This window comes from Mobula hypostoma, chromosome 1, assembly GCF_963921235.1.
Source record: "Mobula hypostoma chromosome 1, sMobHyp1.1, whole genome shotgun sequence".
NCBI classification, from domain to species: Eukaryota; Metazoa; Chordata; class Chondrichthyes; order Myliobatiformes; family Myliobatidae; genus Mobula; species Mobula hypostoma.
This window is the reverse complement of record NC_086097.1, coordinates 31,583,037-31,601,007: the sequence shown is the minus strand read 5'-3', so window position 1 is coordinate 31,601,007 and position 17,971 is coordinate 31,583,037. Positions and strand designations below refer to the sequence as shown.

The 17,971-nt window shown below is 44.0% G+C and overlaps 1 protein-coding gene across 2 annotated transcripts in view; it reads left to right on the top strand.

The window, feature by feature from the left end:
• The window catches only part of mthfd1b (methylenetetrahydrofolate dehydrogenase (NADP+ dependent) 1b), an 83,050-nt gene extending 72,444 nt beyond the window's left edge, over positions 1-10,606 (top strand). For both annotated transcript variants that reach the window (XM_063045600.1, XM_063045590.1), the window contains exons 27-28: positions 4,975-5,083; positions 10,389-10,606. In XM_063045600.1, coding sequence (XP_062901670.1) covers positions 4,975-5,064 — 90 coding nt within the window. In that variant the 3' untranslated portion in view covers positions 5,065-5,083; positions 10,389-10,606. The remainder of the gene's footprint in view (positions 1-4,974; positions 5,084-10,388) is intronic.
• The last annotated feature ends 7,365 nt before the right edge of the window (positions 10,607-17,971 follow it).

The following is a 17,971-nucleotide window of genomic DNA, read 5'->3' as shown; positions in this document are numbered from 1 at the left end:
TCACACAAAGCACATGTAGCATATACAAGATGGCAGTAAAATGGAGACAGCAGACACCTCCCTCCTGGGTGGCTGTAAACTAGCGACACAGCGGCTTGAGGCCTAGTCCTTGCCATGACCAAAGCCATGCAGCTCCCGTGCCGTCTGCCAATAAATCATTGAATCAGATTTGCAGCATTCCACATTAACAACATCCAACAGGATCTTGTGATCACAAGAAAAAAAAGACGATCAGTCGCTGTTAGACTGCACGCCTCCTCCTCCTTTGTGCACCAGAACCCCTCTGACTCAGGTAGCAGCACGATCTGCACTGTCCAGCTCCTTCAGTTTTTCCACCAATGAGCAACTCGCTGTTGGGGTAGACTTGCAGTACTTTAAGTTCTTGATGTCCAGCAGGGTCTTATAATCGTGAAAAAAGAAGTTTTAAAAATGACAATATCACCTTTGGTTGACCCTGTAAAAGCTGCTGTGACCGTCTTACTGGAATGGTCATCAGGAAAGGTCTCAGCCCAGAACGTTAACTGTTCATTCCCCTCCATAAGTGCTGCCTGAGCTGCTGAGTTATTCCAGCATTTGATGTGTTGCTTTAATCATCTAAAGATTTTTTTAAAGATTTTATTTGTCACTTGTACATTGAAATATCGAAACATACAGTGAAATGCATCGATATCATCAAATCAAATCATTGTGCTGGGCAGCCAGTAAGTGTCATCATACTTCTGACGCCAACATAGTATGCCCACAATTTACTAGCCTTAACCTTTGGAAGGTGAGAGGAAACCCATGCCATCACAGGGAGAATGTACAAACTCTTTACAGACAGCAGTGGGCACTGAACCCCAATTGCCGGCTCTGTAACAGTGTTATGGTGAGAGGTGTATACGATGTTGATAGGGCCGATTTCCCCAGGGCTAAATGGCTAATACAAGGGGCCATAATTTAAAAGTGATTGAAGGAAAGAATGGGGGGGGAGATATCAGAGACAGATTTTATACTCCATGATCAACTTTGTCCTTCCTTCCTACATAACCCTCCATCAATGTTCCCTCTAATTTGTAATGACCAGTGTGCACAAGAATCTTCGTGCTGTATAATTTTTTTGCCTAGTTTCAATACGTGCGCACTGAATTTTTAAGTGGAAGTAAACCTGAAGTTATTCTAAGGATAATAAAATACCAAGAATAGCTTCAAACTCACAGATAAATACACATGTTGCTGTTTGCGCTCAGAAGCTTTGTTTTTCAGAACACGTATTTGGTGGTTTTATTCTGCTTTTCTGGACGTCCATATAGGTATAGTGGAAGACAGTGTTTTATTTTGATAAATATTCATCAAAAGAAAAGAATTTCACTTATCTGAGATGAACTAGCCCAGGACTTTTTGACAGAAAAATGCCATATCCCAGCATCAGAAAAGGGTGGCCGTGTGCTTCGAGCTGTACAATTTCCACACCCTGCACAGTGACAGCTGAGAACATGCAAAGCCTGCTACCAGCTGCAGAGTGATATATTATAAGAAGTCAAAGTAGATTAGATGATGAAATCTGTTTAATGTGTTAAAACTTGAAATGAAGTGTGCTTAACATGCCAACAAAGTAGAGGGTGTCAAACTTTTGTTCGCAGTTTAAATTCCTTTGTGCACTAGTTGTAAAAGATGTGCGCATGCGCACACCTTAGAGGGAACATTGCCCTCCATTATTCTATCATCCACATATCTATCTAAGTGTCTCTTAAATGTCCCTAATGTATCTGCGTCTACCACCACCCCGGCAGCACATTCCATGGACCCAACACACTCTGTATGACATCTCCCCTGTACTTTTCTCCAATCACCTTGGCACAACATTGAGGGCTGAAGGGCCTGTACTGTTCTGTGTTTTACATAACCGCTATGCTACCATGCAGAGGAAACCCACGCTGTCACAGAGAAGATGTACAAACTCCTCACAGGTAGCGGTGGGAATAGAACCCCAATCACTGACGCTGTAACAACACTGCTGACCACTACACTGCTATGCACGAGATACAAGTTGCTGCATAAAGCTGTGTGGGCCCCCAAATCCTAAGAGCTTTCTACAGGGGCACAATTGGGAGCATCCTGACTGGCTGCATCACTGCCTAGTATAGGAACTGTACATCCCTTAATCACAGGACTCTGCAGAGAGTGGTACGGACAACCCAGCACATCTGTAGCTGTGAACTTCCCATGATTCAGGACATTTACAAAGGTAGGTGTGAAAAAAGGGCCCGAAGGATCATTCAGGACTCGAGTCACCCCAACCACAATCTATTCCAGCTGCTACCACCCAGGAAATGGTACTGCAGCATAAAAGCCAGGACCAACAGGCTCCAGGACAGCTTCTTCCACCAGGCCATCAGACTGATTAACTCACACTGATTTGAGTATATTTCTATGTTACATTGTTCTATTTATTATAAATTACTATGATGGAAAAGTAGCATAAAGATTTTTACTCCTCATGTATGTGAAGGATGTAATAAATAAAGTCAATTCAATGAAATTATGAGTAGCAGGTCCTTTTTCAAAAGTGGTGAAAAGCCTGTTGCTCCCATTGCTCTGGGCACTCTGCCGATTGTCGGAGTGCCAGAGAGAGACAGCTGTGGCCCTATCCAGACAGATTGTTCATCCAGACTGGGTGTCTTCTTACCCATAAAGAGCAAAGTCACGCTTTCTGTATGTGAAGTGAGGCTTGACACACACAATGCCGTCTGTTCTTCAACACTCCCCATTCATCCTGTAATCCTTCACCCGCGGCTGTTCGGAACTCTGTTCACTCTTAATTTTTTATCAGTTGCGGACAAGCGGTATTGTACAATGGAGTCATACTGACTGAGTGACGTCTGTATTCAGTATCCTGTGTCAATGAACTTACCCGGTTACACAATGGAAATTTGAAGGTACCAGTGAAGTAATACTCAGAGCAATGAGGCAACATATCATAGTGTCTTGTATTTAGCCATTTCCACCCTGGGAGAAAGTCTCTGGCCCTCTACTCAATCAATGCCTCTTATCATCTTGTACACCTCTGTCAAGCCACCTCTCACCATCCTTCGCTCAAAAGAGAAAAGCCATTGCTCACTCAGCCTATCCTCATGACATCCAGGCAGCATCCTGGTAAATCTGCTCTGCACTCTCTCTAAAGCTTCTTTATCCTTCCTATAATGAGGTGACCAGAACGGAACACAATACTCCAAATGTGATCTAACCAGGGTTTTATAGAGCTGCAGTAGTAGCTCACGGCTCTTGAGCTAATGTAAGCCCACACACCGTACACGTGCTTAACCACCCTATCGGCTTGCACGGAAATTTCAAGCTATCTATGGACGCAGATCTCAAGGTCCCTCTGTTCCTCCACGCTGTTAAGACGCCTACCATTAATCCCATACTCTGCCTTCAAATTCAACCATCCAAGGTGAACACACTTTTCTGGGTTGAACTCCATCTGCCACATATTAGCCCAGCTCTACGTCCTGTCTATATCCTGTTGTGACCTACAACAATCTTCTACACCATCCACATCTTCCATCATCCTTCATGTCAACTGTAAACTTACTAACCCGCTCTTCCATTTCTTCCTCCATCCATAAGAATAGGAGCAGAATTGGGCCATTGGCCCATCAGTCTGCTCCACCATTCTGTCTTGACTGATTAATTACCCCCCTCAACCCCATTCTCCTGTCTTCTCCCCATTACCTTTTATAAATTCATTTATAATAATCACAAAGAGCAGTGTCCCAGAATGGATCCATACAGAAGCTGGGTTCCCAGAACAGATCCCTGTGAGCTATAGTCAGACAGCCAGCTGCTCATGCTGGCCATCAAATACTAATCCTACATGAATCCCACTTTATTCTCCTCACATTCCCATCACTTCCCACCACATTCTACCTCTCACCTGCTCACTAAGAGTACCTTACAGCAGCCACTTAACCTCCTGACCTGTACATCTTTGGAATGTGGAGGAAACCAGAGGACCTGGGAGAACCCCAAATGGTCATGGGGAAAGTGTGCAAATTCCACACAGACAGCGCCTGAGGTCAAAATCAAACTTGAATCTTTGAACCTGTGAGGTAGCGGCTCTCCCTGCCACAGCACCGTGCCCTCCCCCAGTACTATCCTTCTGCAGTTCCAGCTCTCTGCTGCTTGCATGCAGGTCCATGCTGAAGGGAAATGGGTTGCATGTCAGTCTTTTTGTTTTGATGCTCCTCCATGGAGGGGTTGTGTGAGTGAGGAGTAGGTTAGTACAAGGGCAGTGTTCACTTTTGATGTCTGGCTTTTGTTGTGTGTGTCTGTGGAATGGTCATCTAGTCCCTACTTGTATATTCCTTTGTACTGGATCAGTACAGTTCCGGTTTGGTCGCCGGCCGCTTGACCATGGTTTTCTTTCGGGCGCCGGGCGCTCAGAGAGATTCGGTGGGGGGCGGGCTCCCAGTGCTCAGCCGGGGGCCATGGTCGAGTGGTCAGCGACTTGGGCCGGCACCCCCACCGGACTTAGTCTGGTGAGGAGGATGTGAGGACACCCAGCAGGACTTAAAAAAAACAGGACCTGACAAAGGGTGGATGAGCTCCTTCTGAGCCAACGGCCATCTTCCGTGGAAGAGATTAAAGCCTCACCACGTAGTACGAATCGTATGCTATGCACCTAGTTAGAAGAGATATGATGAACTTGGGCACTGCACCGTATGCCTGGACCTGCTCAAGGCCTCCGCCTAAGGAAGGGCCGAGCTCGAAGAAGCAGCCGCGGTTGGAGGCCGGCACGGCCTCGGGCTCGAGTTCGGCGGGGGCGGCGGCGGGCAGTGCCAAGGCGGCCAGCGAGAACAAACTGGAGGAGAGGCTGTACTCGGTGCTGTTGCAAGATCAAAGAAGATGGAAGTGCATAGCTGCCAACCCCAGATTCGGGACGGCACCCACTGATTGGATCAGTCAGTAACTCTGCCTCTGTGTGTGTTACAGATGAGCACCATGCCAGGACTGCCAACCCGACCCTGCTTTTATGACATTGATTTGGACCCTGAGACTCAAGAAGTGAACGGACTCTTCTAACTGCAGACCACAGTGAAAGGTAAGGGTTATCTCCATGACACCCTTCCCTCCATGGAGGTTTCAGAATGCATAAAAGTAAAATAAATCTAGGGCAGGGGTTCCGAACCTTTTTATGCCATGGATCAATACCATTAAACAAGGGGCCTGATAAGTTAAATCTGATTTTTTTTTTTTGGGAAGCCCTCCATACCCCTCCCTTCCATGTACTTATCCAAACTTCTCTTAAACGTTGCGATCAAACCAGCATCCACCACTTCTGCTGGCAACTCGTTTCACACTCTCACCACCCTCTGAGTGAAGAAGTTCCCCGTCAGGTTCCCCTTAAATATTTCGCCTTTCACCCTAAGCCTATGACCTCCAGTTCTATCCTCAGCCAACCTCAGTGGAAAAAGCCTGCTTGCATTTACCCTAGCTATACCGCTGATAATTTTCTATACCTCCGTCAATCTTACTGATGTCTTTCCTGTAGGTAAGTGACCAGAACAGCACTGAGTACTCCAGATTAGGCCTCTCCAATGTCTTGTACAACTTCAACACAACATCCTTGGCCTGCTGAGTTCCTCCAGCATTTTGGGTGTTTCTCTGGATTACCAACATCTGCATCAGTGACCCTGGTAAACCACCTGCAGCCTCTCCAGAGTCTCCACATCCTTTCTAGAACAGGGCAACCAGAGAGGCACACAATACTTAAGTATTGTGTGACTAAAGTTTTATACAGTTTTTTAAACATAAACATTAGCTTTATTTGTCACATGTACATTGAGACAGTGAAATGTGCCATTTGTGTCAAGAACCAACACATTGCACTAACCACTATTCTTCCATGTTAAGCTTAAATTAAATGAGTTTCTCTATCTCTTTCCTGCCCTTTGCCTCTGCCTATGGCAATGCTAAGGGTCTGTTCATGGACCTCTGTTATTTCCATGCTGCCCCAGGACACCATCCTTCAGAGAGACTTCACATTAAACATGATGCAGAGGACATTGTGTTGCGTTGCCCCATCCTCGTGCTGGTCCACTCGGCCCTTTGTTACACTATCCAATGATGGACTAACCGAAGTTACCTTGGACTGATAAAGGAAAGGATTGAAGCCATTTCTCTTGGTCGGTGTCACAAACATAACTACCACTGTTCACAGCCCAGGGACTTGGCTGTAGCTGACACACCCTGGTACTGTATCTGACACAGCTGAGCTTTTAACCACATTTGGGAGGATTGTGAACAGTTGTGGGTCCCATGTCAATGAAAAGGTGTGTTGGCATTGGAGAGGGTTCAGAGAAGGTTCACAAGAGTGATCCCAGGAATGAAAGGGTGACTTATGAGGAGTGTTTGGCTCTGGGTCTGTACTCGCTGGAGTTTAGAAGAATGTAGGAGAGGATCTCATTGTAACTTAACGAATATTGAAAGGCTTGGATAGAGTGAGCGTGCAGAGGATGTTTCCAATAGTAGAGGAAATTATGACCAGAGGGCACAGCCTCTGAGTAAGAAGTCCATTTGGAACAGAGATGAGGAGGAATTTCTTTAGCCTGAGGGTAATAGATCTGTGGGATTCATTGCCACAGATGACTGTGCTTTATATTATTAAAGCAGAGATTGATGGGTTCTGGATTAGTCAGGGTGTCAAAGGTTACGGGGAGAAGGCAGGAGAATGGGGTTGAGATCAGCCGTGATCAAAGATTGGAGCAGACTCAATGGGCCGAATGGCCTTTCTGCTCCTGTCTGTTATAGTTTAACTGTAACTCCAAAGTCACTGTTTCTAGTGCTGTAACAATTAACCGATAAACCAGGTCAGGTGAAGACAGTCAAATTACTTTCTAGAAGGATAGTGTTCACAATACTCTCTCGGCCGTGTACTCCCGTGCACTGTATCATCAGACTTCAGCTTCTCGAGCTGCAGATACGGAAACAGCTTCTTCCCTTCACCATCAGATTTTTGAATAATCCATGAATATTACCTCCTTTTGTGCCCCCTTCATTTCTGTAAATGTCTGTAAGAACTTAAGCAATATTTCTTTATTTTTGTAAGTTTCATTATTTTTTGTATTTGCTCCACACTGCTGCTGCGAAAGAACAAATTTCATGTTATCTGAGTCAGCGATAATAAGTCTAATTCTGATTCAGACACAGGGGTTCAAACTCCCTTTGTTTGTATTAGTCAACCCAGCTTTCTCGTTGTGTCCCTGGCCGATCTCCACTTTGTGATCCCTACCCAGCCAAGTGGAGACGTTGTGCCGTGTGATGTGTTAATAAACAGCTTTTAGGCCCACACACCTCCTCCTGGCTTCCACTCCATTCTGGTTCTTTGTCTTTGCAGTCCCCTCAGCCTAAATCGCAGCCTGTTCCAAGATGGAGTGTAGATGTGATGCCATCTGTCTGCTCGGTTTTCCCTCTGCTGATCCTAAGTGTAACCGTGCTGTTGTGAATCAAACTTGAAACCCTCCACCACCATAGAAGCCTTCTGACCGTGCTGAGAAGTGGCAGGTGCTGCTAAACAAGGGCAGTATCAGGTGTTGTGAAAGAACCATGTCTTATGACGTACAGGAAAGAAAATAAGATTGTAAGAGTACTGAGAAAATTTATAAGGATGTTGCCAGGATTCGAGGGCCGAGTTATAGGGAAAGGATGAATGGGTTAGGACTTTATTCCTTGGAGCATAGAATTAGAGGAGATCGATAGGTATACCAAATTAAGAGGGGTATAGTTAGGGCAAATACAAGCAGCATGTTTCCATTGAGGTTGGGTGAGATGAGAACTAGAGGTCATGGGTAAAGGGTAAAAGGTGAAATATTTAAGGGGAACCTGAGGGAGAATTTCTCCATTCAGAGGGTGGTGTGAGTGTGGCCGAGCTGTTAGCAGATGTGGTGGATGCAGGTTTGATTGCAGCATTTAAGAAAAATTTGGATGCATGGATGGGAGGGGTATGGAGCTCTTTGGTCTGGGTGCAGGTTGGTGACTAGACAGAATAACATTTCAGGCCAGACTAGATGGGCCAAAGGTCCTGTTTCTGTGCAGAAGAGCTTTATGACATAGAACAGGTTGATAATCAACTAGGCCACTTCAGAAGGGAGCGGGTGGTTGGGTGGGATTCTGGAGTCATATGAAATCTTGGCATGAGACCCAGTTTCCTAAAAAGATTTGGATTTAGCTGATCATGCCCCAGGGATTCATCTGCCTTAATACATTCTGAAACCTCCTTTGTAATGTTGATATGGTCCAGGATATCATTGTTCTCTTCCCTCAATTTACCAGCTCCACCTCCACAATAAATAGGAGCAGTGCGGTAGCATGGCAGTCTGTGTAATGTACTTACAGCACCAGCGACCCGGGCTCAATTTCCTCCTGTGCTCCAGGTTTCTCACACTTCCCAAGGATATCTGGTCACACGGGTGTAATTGGGTGGCCCAGCCCTGTGGGCCAGAAGTCCCTGTTACTGTGTTGTATCTCTAAACATACAATAAAAAGAAATAAATATACATGAAAAGTTTTCATTTAAGAAGCATTAGGATTCAAAGTTTCTTAGAAAGTCAAGATGAGGCTTAAAACTTGTTGCTTACAAGTGTTTTATTAAGTATTACAAGAGCAGAAAATGAACAAGAAAGGGAAACAGAGCAAAAGAAAGGCAAAGAAAAAGTCATGGTCATTTCATACTCAGACTGGGGATTACAAAATTCCAGTAATAGCAATTAACCTATAAAATTGCCAGATTCAAGTGGCATGACATCTGCTACAGAAAACTTACAAGTTTCCAGAAAAATATAGAAGCAACTGTACCATAATTACTGGGAAATTCACTGAACAATTACATGTATATAGGTGATTATATAAAAATACAAGCAAACATAGGAAAGTTAAACTACAAAGAAAATCCAAGAAAAATAACAAATCAATATCCTAATCCAAGACCACATCCATTTCCCGTGGCTCCACACACAGATCATCATACCAATCCTTTAGGAGAAATTTTTTTTTTGAGGATGTAACTAGTAGAGTGGATAGGGGAGAACCAGTGGATGTGGTATATTTGGATTTTCAAAAGGCTTTTGACAAGGTCCCACACAGGAGATTAGTGTGCAAACTTAAAGCACACGGTATTGGGGGTAAGGTATTGATGTGGATAGAGAATTGGTTGGCAGACAGGAAGCAAAGAGTGGGAATAAACGGGACCTTTTCAGAATGGCAGGCGGTGACTAGTGGGGTACCGCAAGGCTCAGTGCTGGGACCCCAGTTGTTTACAATATATATAAATGACTTGGACGAGGGAATTAAATGCAGCATCTCCAAGTTTGCGGATGACACGAAGCTGGGCGGCAGTGTCGGCTGTGAGGAGGATGCAGGGTGACTTGGATAGGTTGGGTGAGTGGGCAAATTCATGGCAGATGCAATTTAATGTGGATAAATGTGAGGTTATCCACTTTGGTGGCAAAAACAGGAAAACAGATTATTATCTGAATGGTGGCCGATTAGGAAAAGGCGAGGTGCAATGAGACCTGGGTGTCATTATACACCAGTCATTGAAAGTGGGCATGCAGGTACAGCAGGCGGTGAAAAAGGCGAATGGTATGCTGGCATTTATAGCAAGAGGATTCGAGTACAGGAGCAGGGAGGTACTACTGCAGTTGTACAAGGCCTTGGTGAGACCACACCTGGAGTATTGTGTGCAGTTTTGGTCCCCTAATCTGAGGAAAGACATCCTTGCCATAGAGGAAGTACAAAGAAGGTTCACCAGATTGATTCCTGGGATGGCAGGACTTTCATATGATGAAAGACTGGATGAACTAGGCTTATACTCGTTGGAATTTAGAAGATTGAGGGGGGATCTTATTGAAATGTATAAAATCCTAAAGGGATTGGACAGGCTAGATGCAGGAAGATTGTTCCCGATGTTGGGGAAGTCCAGAATAAGGGGTCATAGTTTGAAGATAAAGGGGAAGCCTTTTAGGACCGAGATTAGGAAAAACTTCTTCACACAGAGAGTGGTGAATCCGTGGAATTCTCTGCCACAGGAAACAGTTGAGGCCAGTTCATTGGCTATATTTAAGAGGGAGTTAGATATGGCCCTTGTGGCTAAAGGGATCAGGGGGTATGGAGGGAAGGCTGGTACAGGGTTCTGAGTTGGATGATCAGCCATGATCATAATAAATGGCGGTGCAGGCTCGAAGGACCGAATGACCTCCTGCACCTATTTCTATGTTTCTATGTACTCTCTTCCTAGCTACATTTTTACTCTTAAAATACTTGCAGGATCCTTCAGGATTTTCCTGTACCTCATCTAATAGGATACTTGATGCTTCTGCATCCTTACATTTTCTGCCTTTTTTTTGCAGTGTACAAAAAATTGGAGAGTCCTCCAGCAGATCCGGAATGCAGCTGATTTCATTTCCAAACTCCTGTTTACAAACAACACACAGTGCCAGGGATTGCCTTCCATCCTGCTTCTAGATCCACAGTCAACCACAATAACAGAACTTCTGAATCATGAGCTGACAATCAATAAAAGTTCACTCGCATGCTCTAATTTTCTATCAGAATAAAAGATTGATTTCCTAGCTTTGCCGCTGTCTGTGTCTGTTTCACACATTCTGCCCCTCGGACTCATTGCATCTCCATCCTGTTTGGAAACTCCAACAATCTGCAGAGTGTTACAGACTCGGCTCCACCATGGCCATGGCCCTCCCTGCTATTGAAGACATTGCCCCAGGACGTCGGCATCCATCATTAATGATCCTCGGCACTGGGGACGTGTCTTCTTTCCTCCTCCTCCTCAGGGAGGAGGCACAGGACCTGAAATGTAAGTATTGGGATAGACAGGGACTGATTAAGAATGGTCAACATGTCTTTGCATGTGGTAGGTCATGTCTAACCAATCTTCTAGAGTTTTTTGAGGAGGTTACTATGAAAGTTGATGAAGGAAAAGCAGTGGATATTGTCTACATGGACTTCAGCAAGGGCTTTGACAAGGTCCCATGTTGGAGGTTGGTCAAGAAGGGTCAGTTGCTTGGATTCAGGATGAGGCAGTAAATTGTATTAGACATTGGCTTCATGGGAGAAGACAGAGAGTGGTAGTAGAGGATTGACTTTGCTAGAGCTGTTGCGAGTGGTTTAAACAAATATGGCAGTGGAATGGGAACCAGTACGATAGAGCTGAGGATGAGCCAGCAGATTTAAAAGTAGATGATATAAGGAAGGACACGCCATTGATTGGGTACAAAGGCTCAGAGCAAAGAGTTATGTTGTACCACAGAGGCAAAACTCATAAGGGCAAAGAATGCAGGATTGAAGGTGCTGTACTTAAATGCATGTTGCAGTTGGAATAGGGTGGATGAACTTGCGCAATTAGAGACTGGGGATACGATGTGGGCATCACTGAGTTGTGGCTGAAAGAAGGTCATAGTGGGGAGTTTAACATCAAAGGATATACTTTGTATTAAAAGGATGGGCAGGAAGGCATTGGCAGTGGTGTGGCTCTATTGGTAGAGAAAGAAGGTGACGGGGGCAGAGGATGTCTAATTTTTGTGGGTGGAGATAAGAAACTGCAAGGGCAAAAAAACCTTGTGAATCACATGTAGGCCTCCAAATAGTAGCCAAGAAGTGGGCTTGAGATTGCAAAGGGCACCGGAAAAGGCATGTAATAAGAGTAATGTCACAACTGTAACGGGGGACTTCAATATTGTAAGGGGATTGGGAAAATCAGGTTGGTGTCGGATCGCAAGAGAGAGAACTTGTTGAATGCCTACCAGTTGGCTTTTTAGAATAGCTTGTGCTCGAGCCTACTAGGGGAAAGGCTATCTTAGACTGGGTGTTGTGTAGTAATGCAGATTTTATTAGTTTAATGTAAAGGACCCCTTAGGAGCCAGTGATCATATTATGACTGAAGGACTGGAAAATTGCAAATGTCACTCCACTCTTTAAGAAGGGAGGGAGGCAAAAGAAAGGAAATTATAGGCCAGTTAGCCTAAACTCAGTGGTTGGGAAAGTGTTGGAGTCTATTATTAAGGATGAAGTTTCAAGGTATTTGGAAACTAATGATAAAATAAGTCAAAGCCAGCATGGTTTCTGTAAAAGGAAATCTTGCCTGACAAATCTGTTAGACATCTTTGAGGAAGTAACAAGCAGGGTGGACAAAGGAGAGACAGTAGATGTCATTTCGTTGGATTTTCAGAAGGCATTTGATAAGGTGCCACACGAGGTTGCTTAACAAGATAAAATCCCATGCTGTTACAGGAAAGATACTGGTGTGGATAGTGGAATAGCTGACAGGCAGGAGGCAGTGAATGGGAATAAAGGGGGCCTTTTCTGGTTGGCTGCCAGTGTCTGGTGGTGTTCCTCAGGGGTCAGTATTGGTGGGACCACTGCTTTTCATATTGTTTGTCAATGATCTAGGTAGTGGAATTGATGGCTTTGTGGCAAAGTTTGCAGATGATATGAAAATAGGTGAAGGGGTATATAGTGCTGAGGAAGCAATGCAATTACAGCAGGACTTAGACAAATTGGAAGAATGGACAAAAAAGTGGCAGATGAAATACAGTGTTGGGAAATGTATAATACAGTAATGCATTTTGGTAAAAGGAACAATAATGCGGACTATTATCTAAATGAGCAGAAAATTCAAACATCAGAGCTGCAAAAGGACTCATGCAAGACTCCCAGAAGGTTAATTTACAAGTTGAGTTTTTGGTAAAGAAGGCAAATGCAAAGTTGGCATTTATTTCAAGGGGAATAGAATATAAAAGCAAGGAGATAATGCTGAGGCTTTATAAGACACTAGTCAGTCTGCACTTGGAGTATCATCAACAGTTTTGGGCCCCGTATCTCAGAACAGATGTGTTGTCCATGGAGAAAGTCCTGAGGACGTCCATGAGGATGATTCCAGGAATTAAGAGGTTAACATATGAGGAGAGTTTGGCAGCTTTGGGCATGTACTCACTGGAATTTAGAATAATTCAGGGGGATCTCATTGAAACCAACCAGATGTTGAAAGGACTAGATAAGGTGGATGTGGAGAGGATGTTTCCTGCAGTGGGGGTATCCAGAACAAGAGGGCACAGCCTTAAGATTGAGGGGGGACCTTTTAGAACAAAGGTAAGGAGGAAACTTTTCAGCCAGAGAGTAGTAAATCTGTGGAATGCTCTGCCACAGGCTGCGGTGGGGGCCAAGTCCATGGATATATTTAAAGCGGAAGTTGATAATTTCCTGATTGGAGAGGACATCAAAGGATATGGCAAGAAGGCAGGTGCATGAGGTTGAGTGGGATCCGGGATCTGCCATGATGGAATGGCGGAGCAGATGGGATGGGTTGATGGCCTAATTCTGCTCCTATGTCTGATGGTCTTATGGCCTAACACTGTTCCTAAGGTCTCTTCACGGTCTTATGACTTAGCATTAGAGGCACAAGAAAGATATGAATTATACAAGGAAGAACACAATTACAACAAAAACCAGTCCATTATAGTGCACGGTTGTCAAAGTAGTAGCTGGACCCTAGAATCTGTATCAGTGATTGGGTTGAGGTGATCAAGCGTCATATGTCCAAGCTTGGTAAGGATACAGAGCTGGTGGCAAGTTGGGGTGTGAAGATTAAGAGAGGCTGAGTGAAGGGGTGGATGGAAGAATGTGAAATCTCCACTTGGGTAGGAAAAATAGTAACATGGTATTTTTAAATGCTGAGAGCTGGAAAGGCGTTGGTGTTCAGGCGGACTCAGACATTCTTGTCAGTGAGTCACTGGAAGTTAACATGCAAATGCATAAAGCAGTTAGGAAAGCAAACAGTATATTGGTCTCCACTGCAAGAGGATATGAGTACAGGAACAGAGACGCTGTAACTTCCTCCATTTACATAGGTGATACTGAGTGCAGAATACTGTGCATAGGTCAGGTCTCCTGTTAATAGAGTCAAAGTTCAAAGTAAGTTTATTATCAAAGTACGTATAGTCACCATGTACAACCCTGGGATTCATGTTCTTGTGGGCATTCACCGTAAATACAAAGCAACGCAATAAAATGAATGAAATACCAAACACACGACAGACAAACAATCAATGTGCAAAAGACAACTGCATAAATACAAGAATACAATAAATAAATAAACAAACAAACAGTAAATACCCAAAACATGAGTCCCTGAAAGTGAGTCCCTAGGTTGTGGGAATAGTTCAGTAATGGGGCAAGTGGAGTTAAGTGAAGTTATTCCCTTTGGTTCAAGAGCCTGATGGTTTAGGGGTAATAACTGTTCCTGAACCTGGTGATGTAGGTTCTGAGGCTCCTGCACCTTCTGCCTGATGGCAACAGCGAGAAGAAAGCATGTCCTGCTGCTTTCCTGTGACAGTGCTCTTTGTAGATGTGCTCAATGGAAGGTTTTACCTAGGATGGACTGGGCTGCCCATTACTTTTTGTTGGCTTTTCTGTTGAAATGCATTGGTGTTTCCACATCAGGCCATGGTGCGACTAGTTTAGTCGTATACCCTTCACAGCACACCTATAGAAGTTTGTCAAAGTTTTAGATGATGTAATCTGCCCACGCTGTCAACAGATTCAGTAAATACACTTGATGCTGATATAAGCCTAGATGAGATCAGGAAGGTCATCTCTTCCCTCCCCAATAATAAGTCAGCAGGTCCAGATGGTTTTAGCATGGAATTCTTCAAAGTACTTGGTCCAAAATTGTCACCTCTACTCTTACAAATGTTGAATCACTCTAGGATAGCTTCCAGATTGCCACCCACTTTATGTAAAGCCAATGTGTCTCTGATTCCAAAACCAGGCCGTGATGCCAAGGTGGTTTCATCATATTGCCCCATTTTGCTGCTGCCCATTGAAACCAAAATTCTTGGGAAAGTCCTGGCCAATAGGTTAAAAGAATGCATTTGTTCTATTATTCATCCAGATCAAACTGGCTTTATGCCAGGTAGACATATGTATTTTAATTTGCGTCGTCTTTTCAATATTTTATATGTAAAACATGCAGAAGAGGCTGTAATCATTTCATTAGATGCACAATGTGCGTTTGACCAAGTAGAATGGCCATATATGTTTGCACTTAAGAAATTTGGATTTGGACCATCTTTCATTAAATGAATTGAGATAATTTATTCACACCCATCTGCTTCTATTATCACTAATCAGAATATTTCCTCCCCTTTTGCAATTTATCGTGGGACTCGTCAAGGCTGCCCCCTTTCACCATTTTCATTTGCAGTTATCATTGAGCCACTGGCTGTTAGCATCAGACAGGACCCTTTGATATCTCCCATTGATATGCATGGACATAAACATCACCTTTTGTTATATGCTGACAATGTCCCTTTATATATCTCCAGCCCACAAACATCAATACCCGCCCTTCTGACTCTAATTAATAATTTTGGTCATTTCTCAGGTGTCTCTATTAATTGGGATAAGAGTGAACTAATGCCAGTCACTGCAGTGGTTAATACAGCGTATTTACAGTCCATTCCCTTTAAAATAACATATGATAATTTTTCCTAATTACAAAAAACCCAGATGACCCAATGCAAGTGAATTGGTGAAACAAAGTTGAGTAAGTTAAACGCAATATTGACCTTTGGAAAACCCTTCCAATTTCTTTGGTGGGGAGGGTTAACGCAATCAAGATGATTGTACTGCCATGATTTCTTCATCTTCAGTCAATTCCATGTTTTATTCCTCTGTCATATTTTAAGCAATTAGATTCAATTATTATACCCTTCATTTGACATTATAAAGCCATTAGAATTGTTAAAAAACACTTGTCAAAGCCCAAGGAAGCAGGTGGTTTTGCCCTACCGAATATTAAAATGTATTACTGGACTGCCCACCTATCCATTCTTACATGGTGGAAAAAAGGCCCACCCTCTACCTCAGACTCGTGCCCAGCATGGTTACTCATAGAGCGAATGCTTTGTAAGAAGACTTCCTTACCAGCTCTCCTTAATAGCCCCACTGCAGTTTAAGTCACATTTTAGTAACAGCTTCGTGGTTGGCAGCACTATAAGAATTTGGAAGCAGATTCAACTACACATTAAGGCCCCAGAAACTTACATTGACTCTCCAATTTGTGACAATCATTCCTTTTTGCCTGGCCTGATTGATACTGTTTTTTCTACCTGGAAACAGAGAGGCATCTGCAGTGTAAGTGACCTATATATGAATGGAAACGTTGCCTCATTTGCACAATTACAAGCAGTTTACAATATCTCTTGCATCTAGTTTTTTTGTAGATATTTACAAATTCAAGATTATGTTAAGAAATATATACCTAACTTCGAAGTTTTAGACAAATGTGAGTCCCTGGAGGCAATAAATAAATTTGATCCTGTTACTCATAGTGCGGTATCCTATTTTTATCAGATCCTACATAATGAAGCTCGGGTGAATACTGCAGGTTTTAAACAGGCATGGGTGGATGAATTGGGTATAGAACTGACTAAGGAGGTCTGGGATGAGAAGGCCCCGAGTCCTCGGTTTTGCTTGTTGCTTGGCAGCTGGGGTGGTGTCAAAGCGCTCGGCAGAGGATGGTGCTCGGAGAGGCTGTGTCGGAGGGCTGGTCAGAGGCTCGAAGTTTTTGGATGGACTCAGAGTCCGCTGCGGTCAGGTGCTTCCTGCGGTGCTGCATCGGCAAGTTTGTGGCGCTTGGAGGTTCATGGCATGGCGTGAGATGATGAGTCTATCAGGACTTTGAGACTTTTTTTTTACCGTGCCCATGGTCTGCTCTTTATCAAATTATGGTATTACTTTGCACTGTTGTAACTGTATGTTAGAATTATGTGGTTTTGTAAGTTTTAGTCTTGGTTTGTCCTGTGTTTTCTTGTGATATCATTCTGGAGGAACATTGTATCATTTTCTAATGCATGCATTTCTAAATGACAATAAAAGAGGACTGAGTGTCCTCATAATCTAGTCTAATTTAATCTGATCTAAAGTGCTGCCATGCCGTTTTTGTAATGACACCTACATGCTGGACCCTCTGAAATGATAACGTGGGGGAATTTAAATCTGCTGGCCATCTCCACCTCTGATCCTCTGATGAGGACTGGCTCTTGAACCCCTGGTTTTCTCCTCCTGTGGTCAATAATCATCTCATTGATTTTGCCAACATTGAGTGAGGGATTCTTGTTATGGCATCACTCAGCCAGATTTTCAACCTCCCTCCTATATACTGATCTGTGGCTGCCTTTGGCTCGGCCTGTGACAGTGGTGTAATCAGCAAGCTTGAAAATGGCATTGGAGCTGTGCTTAGCCACGCAGTCATAAGTGTAAAACAAGTAGAGTAGGGGACTAAGCTCACAGCCTCGTGGTGCACCTGTGCTGAAGGAGATCGTGGAAGAGATGTTGCTGCCAATCTGAACTCACTGGGGTCTGCAAGTGAGGAAATCAAGGATCCAGATGCACAAGGAGATATTGAGGCCAAGGTCTTGGGGCTTATTGATTAGTTCTGAGGGGATGATAGTATTGAATACCGAGCTGTAGTTGATAAAGAGCATCCTGATGAACGCATCTTCATGATATTCCAGGGTTGAGTGAAGAGTCAATGAAATGGCATCTGCTGTAGACCTGTTGTGACGGTAGGGCAAGTTGGTGTGGATCCAAGTCACTCCTCAGGCAGGAGTTGACATGCTTCACCACCAGCCTCTGAAAGCTCTTCATCACGGTGGATGTAAGAGAATTGACAATAGTCTCTGAGGCAGGCTACCACATTCCTCTTCAGCATCAGTATAATTGAAGCCTGCTTGAAGCAGGTGGGTACCTCAGACTACCAAAGCGAGAGGTTAAAGATATGAACACTCCACCCAGCTGAGAAGCACAGGTCTTCAGTACTTGGCCAGGTACTCTGTCTGGGCCAGATGCTTTCTGTGGGTTCACCCTCCTGAAAGATGCTCTCAGGTCGGCCACAGAGACTGAATTCACAGGGTCA